The 26,005-nt window shown below is 45.9% G+C and overlaps 1 protein-coding gene across 7 annotated transcripts; it reads left to right on the top strand.

Moving 5' to 3' along the window:
- Positions 1-516: 516 nt before the first annotated feature.
- Positions 517-25,836, top strand: SLC25A47 (solute carrier family 25 member 47). Of its 7 annotated transcripts, XM_027804915.2 has the most exons (8): positions 517-771; positions 1,208-1,606; positions 3,131-4,198; positions 16,841-16,884; positions 17,176-17,247; positions 17,516-17,698; positions 18,780-19,053; positions 19,860-25,836. In XM_027804915.2, exons 6-8 carry the CDS (start codon positions 17,537-17,539, stop codon positions 20,144-20,146), a joined length of 723 nt encoding a protein of 240 aa, XP_027660716.1. In that variant the 5' UTR covers positions 517-771; positions 1,208-1,606; positions 3,131-4,198; positions 16,841-16,884; positions 17,176-17,247; positions 17,516-17,536; the 3' UTR covers positions 20,147-25,836. The 7 variants fall into 7 exon arrangements, with proteins under 7 accessions (XP_027660716.1, XP_027660715.1, XP_027660719.1 ...); XM_027804914.2 differs by lacking the exon at positions 1,208-1,606; XM_055715977.1 differs by lacking the exon at positions 517-771 and having other exon boundaries at positions 778-1,606.
- Positions 25,837-26,005: the final 169 nt, after the last annotated feature.

The raw sequence follows: 26,005 nt of genomic DNA, 5'->3' as shown, positions 1-26,005 counted from the left end.
AGCTCTTACAATGTGGTGGTATTACTTAGGCCAGGTGTTTTGCCTGTTGTCCAGGGCCTTAAGTGTGCAGTACAGTCACAGTTTTGGAGAGGAGAGCTAACCTGACACTCAGGGAAACCCTGATTTAATGGTTATCCTCTTCACTCAAGCTGTTTTTCTAGATAGTTCAAAAGCTGTGTCTGATCTTGTGTCTGCTTTGTTGATGTGTGATGCCTCCAGCTCAGAGCATGACTCAGACCTCTGTTGGGAGCTCTTGTGCCCTTCAGGCTCCATAGATTCAGCTCAGCTGTGAGTATTTTTCTTTTTATTCTGCTAAGGCAGATCCAAACATAACTTAGAACTGGCTGGGATGCATCCCCTGGAGAGCTGGAGCGAGGGGTTGTGCTTTTCCTGCTTTCTTCTTCTGTGGGAGTATTTAGCTTCCCTGCTGGATGGTGAAATGTGGCCTCATCAAACAGAGAAAGCAGAAAAGAAAGAGCTAACAGCAGCTTGAGAAACACACAGAGTCTACCAGAATGTAGAGCAGCTGCACTGCCACGTGTCTGAGAGAAAAGGTTAGGTTTATAATTTAATGTTGTCCTTCAAAGACTCTCTTCCCTTTTTTCCTGCTGTCTTTTAGGTCTGAATGGTGGCAATTCAGGTGGAAGAGGCTTTGCAGAAGATGCTGGATGGGTGAGGGAGAAGAGAAGGTTTCCCTTAATTCTTGTGGCAAGAAGTGACTCTGTTGGCTGTCTGCTGCCCTTGATGGTACCCAGGGAAGATCTGGAGAAGGTGAGCCTGAATGGAAACCTAGGAAATGGAAAGGGGAGAGTAGGGAGGGGAACCGAATAAGACAGAGAGTAAAGAAACAGGAGAACAGAATTAACACTGCAGGTAAACGAAACATGAAGAGAGGGCAAAAGCAGAGTGAAGTAGGAAAGGACCAGAAATGTGGAGTTGTGATAAACTTGTAGGAATTCTGGTGGCAATGACATGCAATAAAATACACATTGTTGACTCAGATATTTCAAAATCTTTCTGTTTGCTTGTGAACTTGGCATCAACAATTGGCCATGTCCCACTAGACGTGTCCCCCTAGAATGTGGAGGGTGGTGGAAGGGGGTGGTAGTGGTGGTTTCTCTTTGCTCCCCAGAGCTTCAGTGTGGCTTGGCCAGCTCTGTGGGTACCTGGCAGGAGAATTTCCTTTCACATAACCTTCTGCCCTTAGCCCTCTCCTTACCTTCTAAAGTAATGCACTGCTGCATCATCACAACTTCAACACTCATCACGTTACCTAGAAAGATGCGTCAGTTTCTCTTTTTATTTTGAGTTGGGTCTGGATTTTGAGCTTTGTAGCACCTACCTGGGCTCCCTGAAACACTCTTCAAAGACTCTTTGGGGCAGCAGCTCTCTCTGTGCCCTGTTTATGATGTGAACTCAGGCGGCATTTAGACCATGTGCATGCAGCCGTGTGAACCTGGCATTGACACTAACAAACTCTGCACGGAAAACCTTGCATTTTTTGGAGACTGTAATCCAGCACAACTAGGCTTGAAGATCAGCTAGCGCTTTACTGAATGGCTGGCCACCTAAACCAGCAACAAATAAATCCAAATAGTGAAAGTAGGTAAGTATTGGAATGCAATGTTAAGTACATAAGAAAAACTTAGAAGCTGAGTTGCTCTGTGCAAGCACCCAATGTCTGAAAAAGAATCTTCTCCAGGTGAATTCACTGAGTACCTTTGTGTGGATTCGAGTAATTTGTTTTCTTAAACACTGTTGTATTCGTTACCCCACTTGTACTCATTGCCCCACTCGATGTTATGTTATTGAGCCAGCTCCTGAGGATTCAGCTGTGTTTGAAGACAAGAGCAGCTAAAGCATTATTCATAGGGGACTAGATGCCTTTATTATCCATTAACTTTATGACCTTGGGTGGCTTTAGGGTATTCTCTGACGTTATTATCCCACTGGCTTCAAAGGTAGTGTATATCAAATGTTGAAACTTCCCAGCCTGATAAAATCCCTTGATAAGACTGGTGTTTAAGCATGAAATGTAACGGATGCATTTGTACAAGAGTCAAGCACTGCTGAGACAGCTACCTTGCTTACAGACCTGCTGATGGGTAGGGGCCTTGTGAGCCCCCAAAACGTCCTGGTCAGGATCCCAGGATGGAAGATCCCCTCTGTTCCAAGGGAAATCACAGCAGGCAAACAATGTCTAAGCTAATGTCTGAGATGCTGAGCTTGTGAGAAGCAGAGACTGAGAGGTGCTGCAGGAAGGGAGTGGCTTAGTATGCTATCAGTTGTGAAGTGCCCTGAAAAGTTTGGTGTAGCTCCAACTTCCCATGCTTTATCCCAATAAAGTGGAAATATTTATTATTATCGGGAACACGTATCTTCTGGAAATCCTGACCCTCAACATTTTAAGCAGAAGTGGCCAAATTCTGACACGCTTCTTCTGTTGTTTGTCTCAGCTTCTGCTCCATGTGGGACTGTGTATGTGGAGGGGCATTTTAGTTTCAGTTACTAGTTTTAAATATACTGGTCTGTTGGAGAAGGCAAGAGGAAGAAGCATAACATGCACTTAAAACAGTCAGCAACATTTATGATCGCTGTGAGGAAGAATCCATCCCTGTTCATAGACAGTTGTCTTGTGCTTTGTTTGAAATAAAAATCCATAGGCAACCCCCTGGATGCTTCCCTGGAAGTAGATGGGAAACAAACAGACCAAAAAATCAGAAAAAGCTGCCTGCAGGCATTAGTCCGAAGTCCTTTCCTCAGCATTACCTTTAATTTCCAAGACCATATATACTTTGAGTTCTGTTAACTAAACTGATTAATCCTTTCCCTTTCTGTCATATTTCTTCTAAGCAGTCAGCAAGTAGGCTGGCAAGGGCAGACCTACACCCTCCCCCCCACCGTGGTGGGTCTTTTCTTCTCTCTTAATAGGTCCCGTCTTTATTCTCTGACCTGTGCTAGTACTATGATGGCATGTAAGACATAATAATTTTTTTTTTAATGTATATTTGGGGAAGGAGCTGAGTCCAAAGTAATATATATAAAAATACATTTATATTTTTATATTATATATAAAATATGAAATATTATGAGGACTATGTCAGCCTATGTCCTCTTATGTTTGCTGCAGGTGGAGCGAGTTTCTTTGCTGCTAGCCTTGCTTGGGGAAGACCAGAAGACTTTGCATGTGCAGGCAGTTGGCGATATGGAGAGCAGGTCTCCAGCAGAACCCAAATGCTAAGCTATTTGGCAGCACAGTTTTAAGATGTCAGAGACCATGAAGAGGCACACTGAGATAAGAGGGTGGGCATTGAGTCCAGTTACCTGAATTAGCAACTGTCTACCAGCCCAGCAGCTTTGCCCATCTCTCCCTAAGCACGTTACTCGGTCACTCAACACATATACTTGTGACTGGTGAGAATGAGCAAAAACTGTTGTGAAATCATTCAGAAAAGGAAGATAAAAATTCAGTAGCCAGCATCTTTATAGTGTTTTTCCAGTCTGGATTTGCAGACAATATCACCTAAGCCTCAGGCTGTTTCTGTGAAGTGAAAATGTGCAGTTATGCCCATTTCATAGATAAGGAAACCGGTAAAACTGATTTGTCCCCGGGGGAACAGGAGGCAGAGCTAGGAGAACAGCCTCCTCTGCCTACCTCCTGTCTGTTTTTAAGCCACTTCATTCTTACAGGAACATTTCCGTGAAGCAAATGGTTTTTCGCTGCCAACAACTATACAAATACACTTTCAACACCATGTACTTGAAATCCGCTGGCACAGTTTGTATCCACATGCAAAGTCAACGATTGGGAGACCAGGTCTCCAGCTGAATCTAAATGCTAAGTTATTCAACAGTGAAGGCACACAGTATGATGCACCAGTCAGTAATGAATGAGGAGAGAGCACCAAAAAAAAGCAGGAATATGTTCTGAGGCAATGCCACTAAGGTTTATGTACATATTTTTAATATCTTGGCCTGTCTTCAAGGCAGCTTCCTTCTAGGTCATATGTGGGCTTCCAGCTGTCATGTGAAATATGTTTGTTGTTGCATTAGTTCTACAGAAAAGGCACTGCTTTCTTAGAAACTGAAAGAACAGGCATGGCAGAATGACTAATGCCTTTGCAGAAACTTCCCAAGGACTCTGCGAGATGGGTGCTCATATGGCTCCTGAACTAATGCCAGGGGAAAGACAAGAGTGGTGAGTGAGGCTGTGAACTTCATATGATATTCAGAGACTGGTACTGCTGGTACTGGTGTCTGGGTATTCTTCGTTAATGCTGGGGGTGCTCCTGAAAAAGCTATGGAAGCTTCTGGTTTAAACCTCAATTTTTCTCCAGCTTGAGCCAGTAGGAAAAGTCAAGTTAATGCTGGCGGCACAGGATTGAACAGTTGCTGATGAAATGGGCTGTATTTCCACTAGGACAGTGCACACTGCTTACCGTTTTATGGCAGAGATCCCTGAATAAGTACTGTCCAACTAGAACTGGGTATCAGCAGCTCTTTGCCCCCCAGCAATATGGGGATCTTCTCTGGCATTAAACTTGCTTTGTAGCAGAATTTTTAAGGGAGATGCTTTGGTTTTGCTTGAATGCAGTAATTAATTCAGTGTAATTTCATTTGGTTTCCACTTCTGCAGGACAAAAAGTCTTGCATTCTTTTGTATATATCCCCTCTTAGCATAAGCTCCTAATAATGCTGGTATTTAGAAAAGGTTCTCTTTTCTGAACTCATTGGTGCCAGCATTGCCAGTCAAGTATAACAATCTTTCCCACATGATTTTAGCAGCTGATATCAAAGTCCTAAATAATAATGCTTTATAGTCCTAGAGCTGCATTTTCTTCCAAATTTTCAAGTAGCTCTGGGGTTGGTTGTTAAATCACATCAAATCAGCTAGTTTCCAAGGGAAGAAAGACTGTCGATTAGTCAAAATGATGTAGCATCTCATACATTTTTCATTAGTGAACGGCAGAGATCTGAGGGAGACAGTTTGAGAATATTGGAGAAAAGGATGCAGAGGCATAGAGCAGAGAGAGCACCGGTACTGCAACAGCATCATCAATGGATTTGGGGCTTGGCACTGTTCCTACCACAACAGCGATGTTTTACTGCCTAACAGCTGTACTACCCCTGCTGAAAAGGTTGAGGGTTGTACATTAATATCATCATGACAAATAAAGAGTACATTATTGCTTGGTGGGGAAGAAGAGGCTGGGAAGGTGAGTGCCTGCCTCCGCTCCTGGCTCTTTAAGCCTGTTGCCAGGTCATTGACTACATCTTCTGTTCATTACAGTGCAGAAAACATGCAAGAGGTTGGAAAGAAGCTCCGAGTGCAATTAGGAAGTCAGTAACAGGCCTGACATCCCCTCCCTCCATCACAGCCAGGAGTCCTTCCAAAGTGCTAGCAACGTCAGCTGGCATAAAATCCCTTCCCAGAGCTGACCGTGGTGGTGCACTATCACATTTCCCCTTTCTTATTGTAATGATTGGGATCTGGGGGGAAGATTTGTGTAGCACTTTAAAAGAACCATGAGAGCAATGCCATTTTTAATATGTGCATTTTTTCACATGGGTGTTTGTGTAGAATGGTGCTAATGTTGCTTCTTCCACCTTTCCCCATGATTTACTCCTGAACAGAGAGACTTGTGGCTCTCTGAGAAGTGCCTGAATCCTTGCAGTGACTCCAGGGCAGCGAACATGCAGCACACCAGTTGTGCTGATGAGATTAGGTATAGGGAGATTGAGTGACTTGCCCGAAGCCAGAAAATATGTGTCATTTCTTAAATAACCACAATCATCTTCAGTCCACTTAGAAATGTTCTATTTCCCTTTCCCTTGGAAATGTGTGTAGAAACATTGCAACCTTTTATCAGCCTTCCAGAGGTGAAATCACTGATCACTTATACCTGGCTAAAAGTGGCGCAGTTGCCAATGTTCAGAGTGGTTTCCTTACTGGTTTTGTTTGTTTTGCTGTGAAATTCCTGCGGCAAACGTTTGAGTCCTTGGAATTATTGTTTTTTCATTAGTACCTGAGATAAAGGACAGTGAGACACTTTGATTTGAAAATCGGTAACACAGCTGGAGCCAGGAGTTTCCACCCCCCTTTCCACCCACCACCAGGCGAGCCAAGCACCAGGCTCTGCTGGCTCAGCATTGCTGGTGTCACTCTTCCCTCTTCTGCAATGTGCAAACAGCCCGGTGACGTAGCAGGGTAACTGTTTGAACAGCTTCTTCAGTCAAGGATTTTTCCAAAATAAATCGGACAGGAATTGATGGATATGCATGCATATGTGATATGGCATAGCATGAAGGGAATAGAAAATGCAGCATATTATGGTAGGAAACGAGGCAGGAGCATTTTCTCAGCAAATCCGGCTTGATGAGCTAGCAGGTGGTTGCTAGGTCAAGAGGTCGGGCTTCGCTTATGCTTTGCAGGACTGGTGGGGTTGGTAATGTCTTGGGAGTAAGCTGTGAAAGGAGAGGGGTAAAGGGACACCCCTACTTTTTTGTCTCACCTTAAAGATGTTATTTAACATTGATTACCTACCTAAAGTCTCCTTCTCCACCTTCCCTTTTGCCCCATACACTTGTACCAGTCTGCTAACCCTGCTGCTGCTTTGGCTGTAGAGCAATTCTCTGCCTGGGTTTCAGACAGCCGCCTCCTCCTGTGAAGTAAATGGAGTGTTTCATCCATCACGCGCTGTGCAAAATTAAAGGCCTTCCTCTTTTTTTCTATCAGTTAGTTTCATAACTTCCTGCAGACTGCATCATACCGTTAGATCTCTCTTTTAATCTGACAGCACCTTTCATGCTCTGCTCCCTCAAAATTCCCTGTGAAATTCATCCATTTTGAATAAATCACTCTTAAACAGGTTGCTTCTGGAGGAAAGGACTTGTGAGTTATTTCTAGTGGGGTACTATCTCTTGTGGAGGCTCAAGGCATGCATTTTGTGTGCCATTTCCCAGGGCAGGCTTTGAGAAGATCCCCTGGGGTGAGACCAGAGGTGTGGACCATGGCGTGTCTTTGCAAGCTGGACTAGCAGACACCTCTGTCAGTCCTTGGACATTGTGCCAGAGGGTAACAGGAATGGCTCATATTTGATCTTGAAGATCTTCCTGACTGTTCAAGATTTCTTTGGGGTGGATTTTTTGGGCTGTCTCTGTTGACCTGTGGCATTGTGGGGGCTGGATGTTTCTAATTGGGCGTGAGTGTTTCTAATGAGGCTGGTATCTGAGACATGGTAGGTCTCTAAAACCTGGGCGGGAGGGGTTGAAGGAGGAAGCTTCTTCAGCAAGGTGCGAAGAACAGTGAGACCTCCAGTACTCTGAGTCTCTAGGAGGACTCCCGGTAAGGGAGGCTGAATTGCTGCCCTGAGGATCACTCTCTTTACTGGGGAGTTGGTCTGTACTGTTAGGGGTGTTCCAGCAAGTAACAGTAAACACAGTATCACAGGTTTCATTTCACAGCTGGGGTCTCCTCCACGCCGAATGAACCCTTCCTCCGTACTTGCTCACGTGTGAACACTTCAACACTTGCACGGGGCTCCTCTTCCAGAAGACTCTGCCCTCCCTGCCATCGCGTGCCGGCCTGGCTGGGGGGGTCACAGCCAGCTGATGAGCGTGACAGTGGGTGCTATTTGCCTCTAAGTCCTGGCCAGAGACTGGGAGCAAAGGAATGGAGGCTACAGCTGTGGCAACGGTGTTTGCCTGGGGCTTGTGTTACTCTGCTAAGCCCCTGTGGAGGCAAACCTCCCTGAAGGAGCTGTGTGCATGCATTCCTGCACAGCTGGCTGCCCCTAGCAACACCTTCACGGGACAAGGAGAAACATGTCAACCCCCCAGATATTCTTCTTTCAGATGAGCGCCTTCTGAATGGCCTCTGTTTGCATAGCAATTCCAGTGAAGTGGAAAATGTGACTTCTCCCAGTATACCTCATCAAAGTGACTGAAACCATTATCAGAAGGTTATCGGGACGCTTGAATCTGGAATCAGCTTTGTGCTATATAGAGCAAACTAACATTTTGATAGAAGCTTTGGTGTCAATGAAGGTTAAAATAATAAAAAAGTGTTTGTTTTCTGTTGCAAAGGGAAGGTTTTTAGATTTTTTGGTTTTATTTTTCACAATCTGAGAAGGTTTCATGAGGAAGATTCCTTTTAAGCTGTTCAGCTCTGCTAAAGAAGGTAGAAATTTTCCTTGGTCTTGTGACATTTCATGGGAAATACTTAGTAATCCTGACACTTCAGTCAGCAAGTGTGACATGCCAGCTAGTCTCTTACTTTCTTGCTGATAGTGCACCAGTCACTGCAATACACAGAAAAAATCCCCCCTGACATGACACTCCCAGCCATGTGATGGGAGAGAGGCACGGTGACACTTTCCTGTTGGGAATATAATGAATTTCTTCACTTTGCCTGGAAGCAGGTCCCAGGAAAGCAGCATTAAACAGTGGTGCCTAAACAGCGGTCCCGAAGGCAGCAGCAACTGCTGCAGCAGGGGCTGGGGTGGCCTGGCAGGATTCCTGCAGGAACCAGGAGGCTGTAGGCTCCCGGGCTGCCCCTCCGAAGAGGACTGTGTCCTTTTCCCCGTGTGTCACCGACTCCTCAGGTCCCACACCTGGTCCTGCTGCTGGAGGGGGCCTGCAAGGGCAGCAGCTGGGAACGGCTGGTGGGAGAAGTGGGAGCAGCACCTTTCCCTGCACTTGGCACCAACGGGCTGCTGACGAACCGTTAATAGCCCCTGTATGGTCAGCAGGTGTAGCAAGGCAGGGCTACTGAATAACCCAGTGTGTTTTAGCAGCTACATTGTTAACTCTCTAGATAATATTTTACTTCTGGTTTTAAGTTTTCGCTGTCCTTGCAGGATGTTACGCTGGATTAAACTGTTCTCTCCAGCACAGAAGGTGTTCAGGGAAGGACATGTAAGAAATTTGGGAAGCAGATTACCAAAAATACTTTAATTTTCAGTTCCTAGAAACTCTGAGCCCTCACAGTGAGCTGTGCTATATATCAGCGACCCATCAGCCCATCCAAAATACGCACTTCAGTGAGAAATAGGTTCTTTTGAAATGTGCAGGGGACAGCACTGGGGATTAAAGTCCTCAGCTTTCCCGTGAAGCTGACCTAGGGGGGCAGCAGCCGTGAAATTTTCTTTTCTATTTGCTGCCAATGTGCCTTGGCTCTGACCTGGGGAAACCTCTTCAAGAGGAGTACAATTCAGGTCACAACTTGGCAAGCCCTTTATTGCATCAGGACTTCGGTTTCCAGGTTCACTCTGGGCAAAACCTGACCTCTCCTGCGTAGATGTGGCAGCCCGGTCGTGCAAAAATAGGCAACATGGCATTTTCTTGAGCTCTTGGTTCCCCTTGACCATCAGGTCTCTCTCTGTGCTTTGCTGTTTCCCCTGCTGAGGAACCAGTCACCACCCTGTGCTGGGTGTAAATTAGGAAGAAAAAATTAGGTGCTGGACCAGCCTCCTGGCAAAATCTATCTCCCATCTCCCCTGCAGGGCAAAATGCTGGAGTATGGGCAACACAAATCATGATTCCTGCTCCACCACTTAACTCAGCAAGGAGCTGACACTGGAAACCGGGTTGGGAGACTAAGCAAGAAGTGAAGGAGCAGAGGTCCTCCAGGGGCTGGGAAAACTATGCTGTGGTCTGAAAGGGAAGCAAATGCTTTGTATGTGGTTGGACTCAGTTCTGGGCTTCACCACCTGTATACACAATGAACAGGTAATGATCTGCGGGGAGCTGGGTAGAGGTTGAGAGTCAGGTGTGTGGGTTAGGAAAGCCGAGGAAAATTCCTTGGGAAGGGCACAAGGAATTTTTCTTGGTGGGAAGGGGGTCTCCTCCATCAGAAAGAGAAAGGGTGGGCTGGGATGGGGGGAGGAGGAGGAGGCATCTCATGCACAGCCACCCACACTGTTTCACTGCGGCACAGGGCAGGAGTGTCCTCTGCAAACAGGTGTGCAAGGCTGGCTTCTGGGCTTAGTAAGTACAACGGGGAATGGCCCCTTCACAGCCAGCGTTACCCCGCAAGGCACCCCCCTCATGATTTTCTAAGCAGAAGGGCACTGGGCACAGCGGCTTTAGTGCAGCGTTGCAGGGCTTCATGGGATTACTTATTCACTGTGTTCCTGGAACGGCTCCAGGCTTCCAGTCTCTGCCTCTAGCGCACAATTCGTCAAGTATCCACAAGACTCACAATCCTGAAACAAGAGAAGACAGTGGGAAGGGGATTCATATTGCAAATCACAGTCCCTGAAGGACCTGCAGGGTTCTGGAACGACCAAATCGGTATCCTCCCTTCTTCTACCTCCCTAACACTTAATCAGGGTAATTAAGGCAGCAGACTCAGTCTGGATGGATTTCATTGCCGGGGCCATTGGAGGTAAATACATGAAGTAGTGCTTGTTGATCAAAGCAGGTTGCTGTGTTTCCTTCTTTTTCAGCTAACGGGCAGCTCTCAATGGCACAGCTGAGAGTCTTTTGGTGGGGGCTGCTTGTTAAAAGTGCATTCTTCTTTATTAAATGGAAAATATCACCAGGGCAGGTTCACAGAGCTCCTGGAGAGGCACTGCTGAGGTCATTGCTCTGCAATCTCCTCCAGTCTAGTTGCAGCGGGACAGGGTGAGACTCTGATGGGATGAGACCAAGTGGGGTACGTTGTGAGCAGATACAAGCGGGCAAGTATTGCCTGGACAGCAGAACCTCCTGTGTCGGGTGCCTGGGGGTCCTGGCAGCCTGTCGGGCGGTGGTTTTGGAGGGCTGGGGATGTCATTTGTGAGACAAGAGGAGTGGAAGCACAGCTTCGTTGCAGTGAAGATCTGTATGAAGGACCTTTGCATTATCTTAGGTTAAGATGCATTTGCAGTTGTGATGGTAATTTCCGTGCAGGCATGCTGTGTAGCAGGCTTTGATCTGGGAGAAAGTAGGTTAGCCGTATATAAAAAAGTAAAAGGAGAAAAGTGTGATTTAATTCTAAATATTTTTAAAGCATGTACTACTCAATCTCAGATTTGTTTTAATCAACAAAACGTAGCCACTGGTCTCATTTATTTTCTGAAATATTGTTGGATTTAACAGAGTATTAAATATCAAGAGAAGGGCCTTGGGGTCACTGCTGACAGAAAAGCCAGGTAAACCTGCCAGATGGCTAAGACACACATCCCAAGCCTGCATGTCAGGTCTCAATCTGAGATCTGCTGAAACTTGGCAGTTTCCCTCACCAGGAGCAGCCTGTGGTCCTGGTGCAGATGTGCATTTCCTGGGAAGGACCACAATAAGTTTTACCCTGCACCCCCTTATTGCTTATCACCCAAAGCGTGCCAGTGGGGCGATGCTTGGCATCTCAGTGGCATCCAGCCCTGGAGGTGCCTGTTCTTCGGGGTGTTGGCCTTGCTGGGGTGCTGGGGGGCCCTGCTCAGGAAGGACCTTTAATGAGACAGGTGGGATATAACCAGCCCCTCCACGAGACCTTGCCTTTCTCCTCCTCTTTCCTTACTGGATTCAGAGGACCCAGTGGAGATGGAAGCCCTTTGTTGGGGCTTGGAATGGGATGTCCATCCCAGAGGGATTTACCAGAACTCTGAGACTTCATGTTAATGGTGAGACAGCAATGATTGCATTCATCCTTGGACTCCTTTGCTTGTGTTGGCACAGTCAGAGCTGGGCCACTTAAGGACAAACTTCTTTAGCAAGGGAACACAGAGAGCTGAAAACACACTTTCAGAGTGGTCATTCACTTCGGCATTCTGCCCCTGCTCCCATGCAAAGCCATGGTTTGTGCAGTGCCCCCCTGTGTGGGCACCAGCATCCTGCGCTACCTGACCATTCACCAAGCATCTCCCTGGAAACAGGCTCAGCCTGGGAGCATGCAGGCTAGGGAGCTCCAGCTGGGACCAGAAATGTCTTTGTTTAGTTTAAGACACTGCACTTGGGTCACAACAGCCCCACGCAACACTACCAGCCTGGGGCAGAGTGGCTGGAGAGCTGCCTGGAAGAAAAGGACCTGGGGTGTTGGTCGACAGCCAAACATGAGCCAGCACCGTGCCCAGGTGGCCAAGAAGGCCAACAGCATCCTGGCTTGTATCCAAAGAGCGTGGCCAGCAGGACCAGGGCAGTGACCGTCCCCCCTGTGCTGGGCACTGGTGAGGTCACACCTGAAATCCTGTGTCCAGGTTTGAGTCCCTCGCTACAAGAGGGACACTGGGGTGCTGGAGCGTGTCCAGGGAAGGGCAACAAAGCTGGTGAAGGGTCTGGAGCACAGGTCTTATGAGGAGCAGCTGAGGGAACTGGGATTGTTTAGCCTGGAGAGGAGGAGGCTCAGGGGGGACCTTATCGCTCTCTACAACTGCCTGACAGGGGGTTATAGTGAGGTGGGTTCAGTCTCTTCTAGACAGCAATAGGGCGAGATGAAACGGCCTCAAGTTACACTAGGGCAGGTTTAGATTGGATATTAAGAAAAATTTATTCACTGAAAGAGTTGTCAAATGCTGGCACGGGCTGCCCAGGGAGGTGGTAGAACCACCATCCCTGGAGGTGTTTAAGAAACACATAGATATGGTGCTTTAGGGAGATGGTTTAGTGATGGACTTGGCAGTCTTGGACTTGATGATCTCGAAGTTTTTTTCCAACTTAAATGATTCTATGATTCTGTGATTCTATGTGACACTCCACTGACCTCGGGTTGTCAGAGAACAGGATTTTCCATCCTGTCATCCGTGTCCAGCTCAGGGTTTTCGAAGAGGGGTAATGCAACTTTTCACTGGCAGGCGGAGGTGTTTTCTGGCATGCTGTTCCCTGCTGGGAGCTTGCACATAGACATGTGCAAGGTACCTGGGTAGGGCTTCAGGGCCATGGTCCCTACCCTGACATGGGAGAGCTTCCAGGGGTGGGACAGCTTCACTGCAAGAACTGGGATGGTTTTGGTGCTGAGCTTATTTTATGGCTTATGTTTGTTAGAGCTGAAGCAGTTCTTGTGTTCCTAAGGGGGCTACAAACCCAGCTGGAAATGCATCAAACAACTCAAGAGGCAACACAGATAATACCAGAGCTTCTGTTTAGCAAATTACATTTTTGTCACTTCCATCTGTTTTCAGAATGTTTTGGAGAAAGCATGGCTTAAGCACCTCTGACAAACCGCAGAGATGCTGCCCTTTTGAATCCCATGTAATGATCCAAACTGGCTCAGGCACCTGCACAAACATTGTGCATTTCCTCAGCTTCTGTCCCTTCTGTGGCCACAGGACAAGCTCAGCATCTTCAGCCCGGGAAACTGTGACCTGCTGACTGACTGACTGACTCCAGATGGAAAAAATACGAGAGAAACATGCATAGTGACTGTGGAGACTTCCAGTAACCACCAAACGGGCTCGATGTTGTGGAAAGCAGCTCATCTGTAAGGATATCCTTCCCGGCCAATAAAACTAAGCAGGAGGTTGGATTAGAGACCTCCTGAGGGCCCTTCCAACTTGAATGTTCCTCTGATCCCATATGTGTTTTCTAGCCCTGCTATGGCAGCAGCCTGGGCCATGGCAGGGGTCAGTCAGGCAGTGATGATTAGGGCTGTGGATGACTAGGGGATGACTTGACTCATGGCAGTCATAAAGATTTGGGAAGGGGAAGCTGAGGTTCACCCAGCAGTGGTAGAGCAGCAGGGTCTGCAGCACGCCTGGGCTTCTCCACATCCTGCTGGAAGGTTACACACTGTCACATGCAGCCCAAGAGTAGATAAAATAGTCCACCTACGGAGGGAACACGCTGTCTCCTGATTCTTACAGTTAAACAGCTCCTGCTGGCCGCTGCCAGGGTCACGTTACTGGATGAAGTTCAGCTTGTTCTGGGTATGGGGCACTTACGTTCCCAACTCCTCACAAAAATAAGGTCTTTGGAAGTTGCTGTCTGCCCAGCCAGTGTATGGACCATGATCCCTGCTTCTCCCTGGGGCTTTCAGACAGGTGCCTGCCAACAGGTTGGAGCTGTGGTCAAAGTGGCCTGGCTTGTGAAGAGACTGTGAGTAATCCTGTTCTGGACCTGCACTCTGTGTGCGCAGGGGATGCCACAACCTCTGCACAATACCTGAGAACATCTCAGATGAAGTAGGCATAAAAAATGGTTTGCTAAACCTAAACAAGATAATTCACCCGACTTTGCTATTTATTTTTGTCGCAGCTGGTGCGTGTTACTCAGTGGCAGTCCAACAGGAACCCTCTCCTGTATGCATGCTATACATTGCTGGCCTTGTTTGATTCTGCTGTGCAAATAGGGCATGTGTGGGTCATGCTATCTTTGTCCCAGGCTATTTATATTGTGTGACATTGTGCAGAACCATTCTTCCTTGGCCTTTGATAGACTTGGCTGAGCTCCTCAACTCTGACAACTGCTCGGAGTCCTTTGGCTCCTAAGGAGCACAGTTCATGTCAGGCTGTTGTTGTTTGGAGGCTTGGGGGACTCACATCTCCCCTTTGGTGGGAAAAGTGAAAAATGTATAGTCTCCTCCCAAGTGGGGGTGTTTGACCCTTGCTGGAACCAAGTTGACTGGGAGCTCTTAGGACTGAGAAGCAATGGGAAATAGGTTGGTGTGGGAGAAACCTGCTTTATTTTGTCTGTGATGCTGCTGTCTCTGCATCTTGATGTGTGAACAGGGCAATTTCTCCAGAAGGGAGGACACTTCTTGTCAAACACTGACAGAAGCCAGCCTTGGTACCTGATGTGCACGAGCCAAGGCTCCTAGTGTCCTGAGCTGGTGGAGCAAGCCAGAGCTCAGCTGTGCAAGGCATCGCTGGTGCCTGGTCAGCCCGTGGCCACTGCCTCTAAAGTTCGGGGAGTCTGAGACCAATGCGATGCCAAATCTTCCCGGGCTTGGGCCAGGAGGCCCTCTGAAGTCAGCACTGTCATGCTGGCATTGACTTATGTGCTGCTCTTCCCTGGCTGGCAGGGTCTGTGTTTGCAGTCTGCCTCTGGCTGATGGCTGGGAATCTGGGACAGCGTGGCTGCCCCTGGGTGACTTTTTCTGTTGTCAGTCTCTGCTTGGGCCAGAGGTATTGCTCCTTCAAGCCATATTAGTCTGCCTGTGTATTCTCCGTTACCATGTCTCTTCCAGTCTTATCTCATTTTGATTTTGAAATACAGAAGGTGGCTTCTTGGCCCATTTTTCACCTTCATTGTTATTTATCTGGTAGCAGACTTAATAGAGATTTTTGAAGGACAAACCCCATTTTTCTGCAAGCAAGTTGCTGTTGGCTGTTTTCTTCTGAGTAATGCACTTCGAGATTGTCTCCCAGTGAGTGGCTCGCACCAGCAGCTGCTGCTTTTTTCCAAAATGTAGTAGAGCTTTCCAGAGCTCCCAAGCAGCCATGTAATCACAGGTGAACATGCCTAGTGAAATGACCACATCAACTAATACAATTCTAAGCATCTCGGGTTTCATTTTTTTTTTAAAGAAGGACTCACTGAGAAGCAGTTTGCAACCTGTGAGCCCCCAGACATGAACTGTATCTATGACTACCTGGATCCCTGAAAGGCTCATCCAGTACTTTTATGAACTTGATCTCTGTCTAAATAACTCAGCTGGATACAGCTCCATCACCCCCCAGCCCGATTTCCTCTCAGATGACATGGCAGCTGATGCACTGGGAGGAGGTCAGCTGGTCAGCCCCTCTGTCATCTGTTGTATCTGCCAACAGATGCGTTTAGATCAAAGCTGAGAGATGTGAGGTAAAGGCAGGGACGGTGGGTGATCTGTCCGTTACTGTGATCAAGAGAAGTCTGTGCTGGAACTCTTTTGCTCCCTTATCTGCCAGTGGCTACTTAACTCCAGTGGCTACTTGAAGGTCTCAAAATGAGCCTGGGTGTCGACAGAGGATTGAGACAGCCCCGCAGTGCACTGGAGCTGCTGTCACTGCTGTGGCAGGGCGTTGTGGCCGGCCGGTGCGTGGGGCACGCTGGCTGTGCGCACGCCCGGCACTGATCCCTCACCGCCCCTCACCCGCTGAGCCCCGTGCGGTGCAGGGCAGGTGGTCTCATCGCCGAGCAGTGCCACGGCCGGTGCTGTGCCCCAGCATCACGCCAGCCTGCCAGGGCACCAAGCTCCTCACTCAGCTTTGGCAGCAGCATTCGCTGCACGTAGGTAGGAGGTGCACTGCAGAGGCTTAGTCCAGCATGGTGCTGTGGACCCCGATGAATTCCTTGCCTATGGCTACAGATGTGCTTTGTAGGCTGCAGCCAGGGCATGTCCAGTCCATGGCGTGCAGGAGGCAGCAGGACTACCTCTCCTGTCTTCAAGAGAAATTGCTGTAATACATGAGGACTATCCCTCTGCTATAGATGTCCTTGTGACTGCTGCTTTTATTCCTCAGTAATTCTAAGTCAATCATGGAGAACCAGAATTGCTTCAGAGACCCTCTTGTGTGAGTGGGGATGCTCTGCACCTCACATGAGGGTGCTTGGTCATAGTCCAAAGATGCTTTACTGCCTAAGCTGAGAGGGGGAACGAAAACACTCTGGTATCATACAAGTCATCCCTCCAACCTTCCTGCAGCAGTGCTCTCAGTGTTTCTCCCAGTCCTGGCTTGCACTGTGGTGTTATTCCTCCTGAGAAGTTTCCCATGGTACTTGGATTCATCCTCTGAGTGCACCTTGGTCACGCAGATAAATCTGCGCATTTTACTCTGTCATGCTTGGCTCAAATGTCACTGCTGGAGCTCGAGAGAGGTCTGATGCCAAGCACAGCACAGCTCCAAAGTTACATTTTCCTGCCGTTCCCCTAACGCCTTCCTGTGATGGGGGAAAATGGTCTGTTGTGACATGTGCTGTTAACCATCTCTAATATGCTCTGTTTCAGGTGGTCTAAGCACAGCAGTGGGTTATCCGCTGGACACAGTGAAGGTACCTGTTGGAGCTTTATTTCCTGACTTCAGACTGAAAACAAACAGGCCCCTTAGCTTTCCCTGTTTTAGAAAACTAGCCCTGTGACAGTACTTTAATCTTTGTTACATCAACCTATTTCACTTCAATTGGTTGTGTAGCTTTCTCTTTTTTTTTTTTTAAAAAAAAGTAAATTGTTTGGTGATGCTATTTTATGGCTAATTATCTGTTTGCCCTTATGGCATTTGTTGATTTATATATTTTTCTTTTCAATCTACTATCTGCATTTTAAAATTGCCACTGTATTCCTAGGTGAGAATTCAGACTGAGAGGCATTACAATGGGATTTGGCACTGCATTCAGGAAACGTACAGGACAGAAAAAGTAGGTACCTCTCAGCAGAATTGCTGATACCAGTTACGGATGCCTTGTTTCGGAGAAGCAGAACTGCCTCTGTCGGTTTGGGGAGGATGGGCAGCAGTTACATACAACCATTTGTTGGGAGAAGGGTGAGGATGACATTTAGTTTTGTTGATGAGCTGTAAGACGGAAGTAAGTATTGGCTCAGTAATGTATGGCCAGTGTTTTCAAGCACATGCTTTCCCATGACATTCCCTCTTAAAAATGTTCCTTTTCCTCTGTTTCCAACTAGGTTTGGGGATTTTACAAAGGCATGTCTGCATCAGTCCTTACGGTATCACTGATTTCTTCTGTTTCATTTGGCACATACAAAAACTTCCTTTGGACCATCTGCAAGCTGCGATACGGGGCTGCAGAAGCAAAGCCATCCAAGCTGGACGTTTCTTTGGCAGGAGGTGCTGCTGGTGCTGTCCGGGTATGTAAACAGCCGAAAGGGAAAGCACAGGAGCTCTTATTCACAAACATAGGAGGCTGGAAAAGCAGTTGATGTTTTCTGTCTGGGAGGCCACAAGGGAGCTTGCACCAAGCCCAGTTTGTTTTCACAGGGTGGGTCATGCTCTGCCCATGCTGCCCCCTCACTGGTCAGCTCTGTGGCATGGCTGAGTCCTGCTGGGCAGCTCGTGCTGGGTTTGGTTTAGAGTGCCGAAACACTTAAGAACAGACTATTAAGAATGACATAGACCTTGGCAACAAACGTAGAAAAAGGAAGAAAAAACAACGCGGGCAGCCAACTTCCCAAGTGGCTCTGACGGCATGTTTATGTAAGAAAGACGTATCTCCGTGTGTTACAGGCCAGTGTTCTGACAGTGGCTGGAGAAACGGGCAGCGCACAGCGCTGCCTTGTAAGGACCCAGAACTCCACAGGACATCACTAAGCAGTGATGCTGCCTGGCAGACAGGCATGATCCCCGCACAGGTTGGTGAGGCTGAATCCAGGACCAGTTTCCCATAAGCAGATGGATGGATCTCTGTGAACATCTGCAGGCGCTGCAAACACGGCGGAGCTCACCCCAGCATCCTGATGGCGTGCTGGGCAGAAATGCGTGCCCAGTCACAGGCAATCCTCTTACAGAGCAGTCCAGATGGTCAGGTTTCTAGGTGTTTCCTAGCAGGCAACGACTCTGCTTAGCACAGGTGGAGGTTTTTAGTCTTTATAGCATTGGTTCGAAATACACGTACAAACAAGAGCCCTGATATATGGTACCCTATAGCTGAGGACATCCCTTTTTCATGCCTATCTGGTTTAACAAGTTGTTACAGGTATTTCATGTCCTCTGTTGACTTCTGCCTTGCCTTCCACTCTGCACAGTGCAGCTTGCATACATGTCTTGCCACTGCTGGGTGGGATTTAGGACAGACAGAGGGGAGAAGGCTGGAACTTGCTGGCTTCCAGCAATATTATTGCCTGCAAAGGTGGGAGACAAGGAACTTGCAGGAGGGGGATCAAAACAGGGTTTAAGTGTGAAGAGTTAAAATCTCATCCTCTGATGTTACAGGTTGTGTTGATGGCCCCTAGTGAAGTAGCTAAAGTTCGCATGCAGACTCAGAGGAACCCACATCCCTCCATTGCATCTCCCCAGCCTGTTTCCAAGCCAAAGTACCAAGGATCTCTGCACTGTCTGAAGGTGATTGCCAAGGAGGAAGGTTTTGGGGGTCTCTACAAGGGCTGCTCTGCATTACTCTGCAGGGATTGCGCTTCTTCTGCAATATATTTCCTTACCTATTCTGCTCTGTGTGACTGGCTCACACCAGCTGGCAAAAATAAACCAGGTAGGTATTGGAAAGCATCGGGCATTATCTGCAAAACCAGCTTATTTAGTATCACGGTAAAAGGGAAACCAGGCTTTCAGCAAACATCACCCACTACCTATAAAACCTCCCCCAGATCTGAACCTCACACAGCATTGCTGTGTGTGTGCTTCCCAGTGCCATGGGCCACTTGTGCCGCCCAGGCACGGCTGCCAGCAGCCTGCACGACCTTGTCCCTCAGCAGCTACTCCTCTCCCTGCAGGAGGGCCGTTTACGGCATGCTCTGGTGCCTCTTATGTCAGTATGAAATCCTCTTAATGCATAAGTAGGATACGTAACTAGATATAAAACATGGACAACTTTCCCAGGACATCATGGAGCACAGATTGGGTCAGTCCAAACCTGGAAAATAACGTCCAGGTGCAGAACATAGACACTTAACTTTCCTGCTTGTGATGTAGCTCCAAAAGACAACTGTTCACTCTGAGAAAAGATCAGCTAGGTGACATTCAGCAAACAGCATCTCCCTGAGAACTATAAAAATAAGTAGATGCAGCTGAAGAGGGTGCGAGTGCTCTCAGGTTGCATCACATCCAGTTCGTGCGGCTTCAGAAGTATCATGTATGCAAAAATGAGCATGCTGTGAGATCGAGAGGTCACACGGTTTGTGCGGGATCACTGGAAACACCCAGCTGCAAGAGCTGTACAAAATAACTGCTAGAAAACATGGGAGTTAACAAATTGGTTTTTTTTTTACTGTGAGATGCTTGTGGCTGCATGAGCATGGGGCTCGAGCTGAGCGCTCCTCCCTTCGCTCTCTCCTGCAGGTTTCCTCGTTGTGCTGCTGTCTGGTGGTTTTGCTGGAGTCCTGGCCTGGGGATTAGCTACTCCCATGGATGTCATCAAATCACGGCTGCAAACAGATGAATTGGACCAGCACAAGTACAAAGGCCTCATCCACTGTGCTAGGGAAAGCGTGAGACAGGAGGGGGCAAAAGTGCTTTTCAAAGGACTGGGTTTAAACTGCATTCGTGCCTTTCCTGTGAACATGGTGGTGTTTGTAACGTATGAAGCTGTACTGAGATTTACAGATCATCATGCAAACAAAAAATAGTTTGTCCCACTCTGTTTAGAGGTGTATTTTGTTTAGTTTGGTTTTTTGTAACACAACATCCACAAGCAGCTGCTGAATGCTGTCTCCTTCGATGGCCAGCGTAGGAAGCATGGACGTTTCAGCGAAAAGCTGCATGACTGACAGCTTTGTTTTCTTCTGACAGGATTACAAACTCATCAGGGAGTCTTGGATTTATATACAACCTCCCTTTTATCTCGTTAATGTATTTAGACTGTAGCCACCACTTAGGCCCTTGAAACCTTTGCAAATATTTATGTTCTAAAAGGCTGCTAGTCTGATCAGGGCTTTCGGTAAAGGATTCATTTTGTTCTCTACTGGCACAGAAAATGATCTTCACAACCAAGGCAAGAGCTGCGCGTGGTCTGTATCATATTTAACATTATCCACTGTGAGCTCTGTACACGCAGAGCCTGTGTTGCATTCACCGAGTAACTTACACATGCGTGCTTCAGGCTGCAACTTTTCCTTCCCAGCAGTCATTTTCCCAAAGTACTCCACAATTATATCCCTGTGGTAGCAGCTGAAATACGATTCGCCTTCCTTTTTCCTGCCATTGGTTAATGAGTGGCAGGCACGGTCTGTTTACATAATCAAGCTAATGGCCTCATTGAAAGTGAAGCCAGGCAAGGGTTTCCATTAAACCATGTGACTTCTCCCTCGCAGCCTCAACAGCATCAGTCCCCTCCCTGAGCTGACGCGCTGCAGCTCTCCGGAGCTTGGCACAGCTTTGGAGGCAATCTGTTCTCATCCTGGAAGGAGGACAGGAATAGATACAAAACCTCTTTGCTTCTCAAAGGAAAGGCTGCCACAAAATCTGTGCACTAGCAGGGTTAGTCAAGTTAAAGGAGAATTGCAAAGTTGTAGAGTATAATTAAGATTTAAAACTTCAAAAAAAAGAGTACATATTCTTCTCCTTTTAAACCACAGCATTAGGAGCAGCCGAATTCTTTTTGCCAAAAGTACATTTTGAAACAGAATTTCTGACGTCACTAACAATTATTTTTCATGAAGGTACAAAGTTTCATCATGTCTGTTGAAAAAAAATAACACCCACCCTATAGCTTCAGAAGGAACCTCCCTAAACCCAGAAATACTTCAATTTGTTCATCCTGCCTCAGGAGCAGCATGTATGTTCTCTGTCTCTTTTAATCCCTGGGTGACGACATCTGGAGTGGACTGGATCTAGCCCCTGTCAGATTCTGCTGAAAGCGCATTTTCTGGAGGGAAGGGGAAGACTATATTTTTGAAGGAGTTCTCATATTTTCAGGGTTGAGGCCGTTCTGGTCCCCAGCCACTTTTACTAGTTGATAGCGTGGCTTTGACTACACTGACAGTGACTTCGCAGCAGACAGGACTTGTCATCTACCCTGGACATATCAAAAAGTATCTTGTACTCGAAAGACAAATTTAAAAATTTCAGGCACGGCTAGAAAAGAATAAAGGGGACCTCTTCCACTCCAGAGACCAGTAAAAAGCTCTGGAACTGTCCTCCTGAAGCCTAAGCCTTCAACTGGCTTTTAAAATATGTTCACAGCCATGCTGTCAAACAATCATCATAATTCTTCTCTCAAGAGTCTACCCAGCTCTGGCGGCTGATCCAAGAGCGGGGTCAGAAGACAAGGCAGGCAGACAGAATGTCACCTGAAAGGGGTGTGAAATGACAGCCCCAACACTGAACTGGATTCTCTCTCAAAGCGCTTATGGCCTCAGCAACCTGCCACCCCCAGTTACAACCTGGAGCACCAGCACCAAACTTTATTTACTCAGAAAGTTCTTACAACAGATTAGTTCAGTCCTCAAGATTTGAAATTCCTCTTAAGATAGTTCTTAAGAGTCTGCTACCCTCACCTCATTCTACAAGGGATGCTTTTAACTGAGCGCTGTCGCAGCTGGGTAGTGATTTATCCAGCTCTGCCTGGATGTTTTCTGGAATCAAACTCCTTTATGCTGTATTATTCTCAGCTGACCTTGTTCACAGTCACTACATCCTCTGAACTGAGACAGTAAAAAATGCCTGCAAATCAGACTAAACAACCATTTGTTGTTAAGGCAGTGTTGATGCCGTCTATGGTTAGCCCAAGGTTTGAAAATGAAGCGGCTCAGCTTTCTTAATAGGCTCATGTATTCAGGTGACTAAAAATACCTCTTCCTGTGGGTGTAGCTGAAATACAGCCGGTTTCAAGAAACAGGAATTACAGATGAATTGTAAAAATGAGCGGGATGACAACTGTGGAATCCAAGAGGGGCTGAGAATTCTAAGTCTCAGGGTATCCAGCACCATATAAAAGCAGGTTCTCACATAGCCTGAACAAATGCTACATGGGAGGCCAGCTGTATCTCCAGCCAGCTTATCTCAGGAAGGCATCTGCTTTGCGATCCATCCTGTTCACAACCCTTTACTGGAAAAATATATATATATTCACAGTGTATGGTTGACTACCTGCCCTAGAGCAAGAACTCACAGCTAACTCACACTGATACAGACTACCAACAGGCACAGGAATTGACTGTATGAGTACTGTAAATAGCTGCACATAAATACAAACCAATTCTTTTTACTGACTTGACACATTGTACATACTACGCACTTCACGACACACACCCCCCCCCCACCCCCAAGCTCGGTGTTTGGCTTCTGGATTTCAGAACTTGACTGCTTTCTGATTTCTTTGTATTACCTTGACCTTCAGCTACTCTGATAATCACAGAACTATTTATTCTGATAAATTAGCTATCTTAAGGCCAGCTAACAGAATGAAGACACCACATTTGCTGCGCTGATACGGGGTTTACTTTGCTATAGGGACTGCAGCTTGTTGTATAGAGGATTTATTTTGGTAACAGAATTGGTGGCCTCAGAAAAAAAGAAAATTTTCATTGGAAGGCACATTCTGCTTCCTGTTTTCATGTTGCTGATAGTTCCCATTTTCTCTGACAATGTTTATGAATATCCAAGTAGGTTTCAGCATGCCTCTGTGGAAGAGCCACATAAAGCTATTCAGATTCTGTGCTTTTTGGACAATAGCAATTGCAGAGTATCATGTTTCCACTTACCAGTCTTTTATGCCAAACCTACTGAAGCATCACTGAACGGGTCACATTGACCTTCCCTTACTTCTTAGCTGGCTGCTGTACACAGGAAAATTCAGCATCCAGTCTTGCTTGTGACCAGGTAAATCCTTGGACAACTGACCCTTCCTCACTAGCTTGCTCTGGGAACAATCTGAAATTTACCTGGTAGGACTGGATAGAGGTGGGTTATAAGGCACCCTATTTCACTACCTGAAAGGCGCTGGACATCAGAGCAAGTGCCAGCTCCATCAGATGACTAAATCAACACCTGAAAGGGTACGAAGAGAGGTAAAAAATAGAGTAAGTGTAAACTAAGTCCTTAAATTATTTTTTTTTAAAGAAGTAAAACCAGAGTTTGATACACTTTTATCTACATTCTTATTTCAGTGAGATGAACAAAATATGAGCAAACTGAGGAAAATGTAATGAACATTTCACGCATGCTTTTGAAGTCTGCCTTGTCTTGATTTTTAAATACCTCTGGGACACGAATTGTAACCACAACAGATTTAGGAGTTTGCCAAGACTTCTCTGAGAAACTGTATAATTTCAGAAGCATGTTTGTAAGAATTTTTCAAGAGTATTTGAATAAGGTGCTTGCTCAATAAACAAATGCTAAATAATTTTGCTATCACTTTCTAGAACTTTTAAAATTGATTTTAATTGTTGTATTATAAAATTAATCCCTATGCTTAACTAGAATAGAACATACTACTGTTTCTCCTACAGTACATTTCCCTTTCCTGAGTAACTAAATTAATTCTTAGCTAATGAAAGAAATCTTGCCGGACAAATCTGCGTATAGTATTTTAAAGAAGAAATTTGCATTACGAGTTTGTAAAAGCCCTTTAAAAGATAAGACTTAAACTGACTTTTATGTATAGCTTAAAGACAACAGAGTAGACTGCAAGAACTGGAAGGTCATCATTAAAGTCTAAAGTAACCAAGAATTAGTTTTTTACTACTGGATTGAAGAAGCCATTTTTTTCCCCCCTAAGAATTGCTCCACCACTTTACAAATAAAAAAACCACCAACCTTTTCTACTGATCGTTAAAGTTGCTGGCACTAAGATGCCACGTCTGTGGGCTATAGAGAGACACAGTTGCCAGTTTTTACATTTACTTACATACTTTAATACATTAAAGTCAATGGCATTGTATTAGCAATGTAAAAAAACTGTAGAGAAAAAGACAAAACCTAAGCATGGCTATTTTCAGCACAAGTTTGAAATGCATGCAATAGAACGAAATTTGCCTTGCATTTCAGTCTTTCCTTGGTTCCTCACACAAACAGGTTCACCTCATACACAACTTGGCACACAGGCAATTCCATCTCCGAAAGGCAAGGTCACTGCTGGAGAGGACTAGCACACTGTGTTACAGAACTGCCGCTGCTATGAAGGCAGTGGCAGCCACTCCAGGCAGCACAAATAGCTCAGCACATTCTCATGTACTAACAGGCTGATCCAAGGTCTGCTGAAGTTGGCGAGAAGTCTCATCCTTGAAACTTCTCCCTCAACTCAAGTGCAATCAGCTGACTTCAAAGGTTTACACCGAAATTAAAAGTATTGCTTTTTTGTTTTTTATTGTTTTTTTTTGTTTTTTTAAAGAATGCTACAGTTGATATATGTCTACTAGGCCCCACAGTACAGACCCTGTTAAAGCTTGTATCTTTCACATTTCATTCAAGTGCCTTCCTGATATTTTTAAATTATTTGCAAATACCACACATCAATACCCACCTGTTTGATGCAGATAAGACTACGGGCTAGCAACTTTCTATTCTTTATAAATACAGCGTTGAATGCAAACTGATAGATTTGTCTTGTATGTATCAAAACTAATTAGTTAATAATTTGAATTTTTCTTCCATAAATCATAGCAAAGACATTGAAGTTCTTTTTAAGAAAGGAGATAATTAAATATTACATGAGGTACTTAAAGTATATTTTCTTACTGGAATACATCTTAAAATAAGCACTCCTAGTTCAAATGACCTGGTGCAGTAAAGCAGGACAGTACTAGAAGTATCCCTGTGTCCAGCAGCAACTTCCTTTTCACAGCATGATTTAATGCTCAGTAATTTTTATAACTGGGAACTAAAATTTGCATCTCTATATTATCTTCCATCCGAGATTATTAAGGAACTTTATAACCTTGTGATAACCTCCTCCCTCCAGAGGCATTCAGACCAGTTAAATAGCTGCAGAAACAAAAGTACAGTGAGATTTCTATGACTTGCCCCAGGTCACAGAAGAAGATGATAGCAAAACACCACCCCGATATTCTTTCTCCCATGTTCAACTCACAGATCATTATTTCTGTATCGGTCCCAGGCCCATGTCACTGTGTACTCTACTTTGTAACAGTCACTATCTTTTTGTGTGCAGCATGTTCCCAGTAGCGCAAAAGGACATGCAGTCTAGTAAACCAAGGTACACAGTTAATGGTTAGTAGGAGCTATTAGTTTTTAGTTTGAGATATGACCTCTTACCAACATATCTGAAACAATTTACAAGTTAGGCTTTATCATCAAAATGGAATTTTAATTTATATTTTCAACATGAAATACAATAAAATACAATGCTGTGCTGACAGACATGCTTTTCTGCAAGATTTTCTCATATACTCTGATTTTAAATAGAGTCCTGTTTTTAATTTTGCCTGTACTCTGATGTTCATGGTAATTAACTCATTAAAAGCAGTATTTATAAAGCACTGATTGCAGGCTGTATATAACTAGGGAGTGATGACATACAACAGAAG

Source organism: Falco cherrug, chromosome 7, assembly GCF_023634085.1.
Source record: "Falco cherrug isolate bFalChe1 chromosome 7, bFalChe1.pri, whole genome shotgun sequence".
Classification (NCBI taxonomy): Eukaryota; Metazoa; Chordata; class Aves; order Falconiformes; family Falconidae; genus Falco; species Falco cherrug.
Note: the sequence above shows the minus strand (reverse complement) of the source record. Positions and strands in the feature narration are given on the sequence as shown.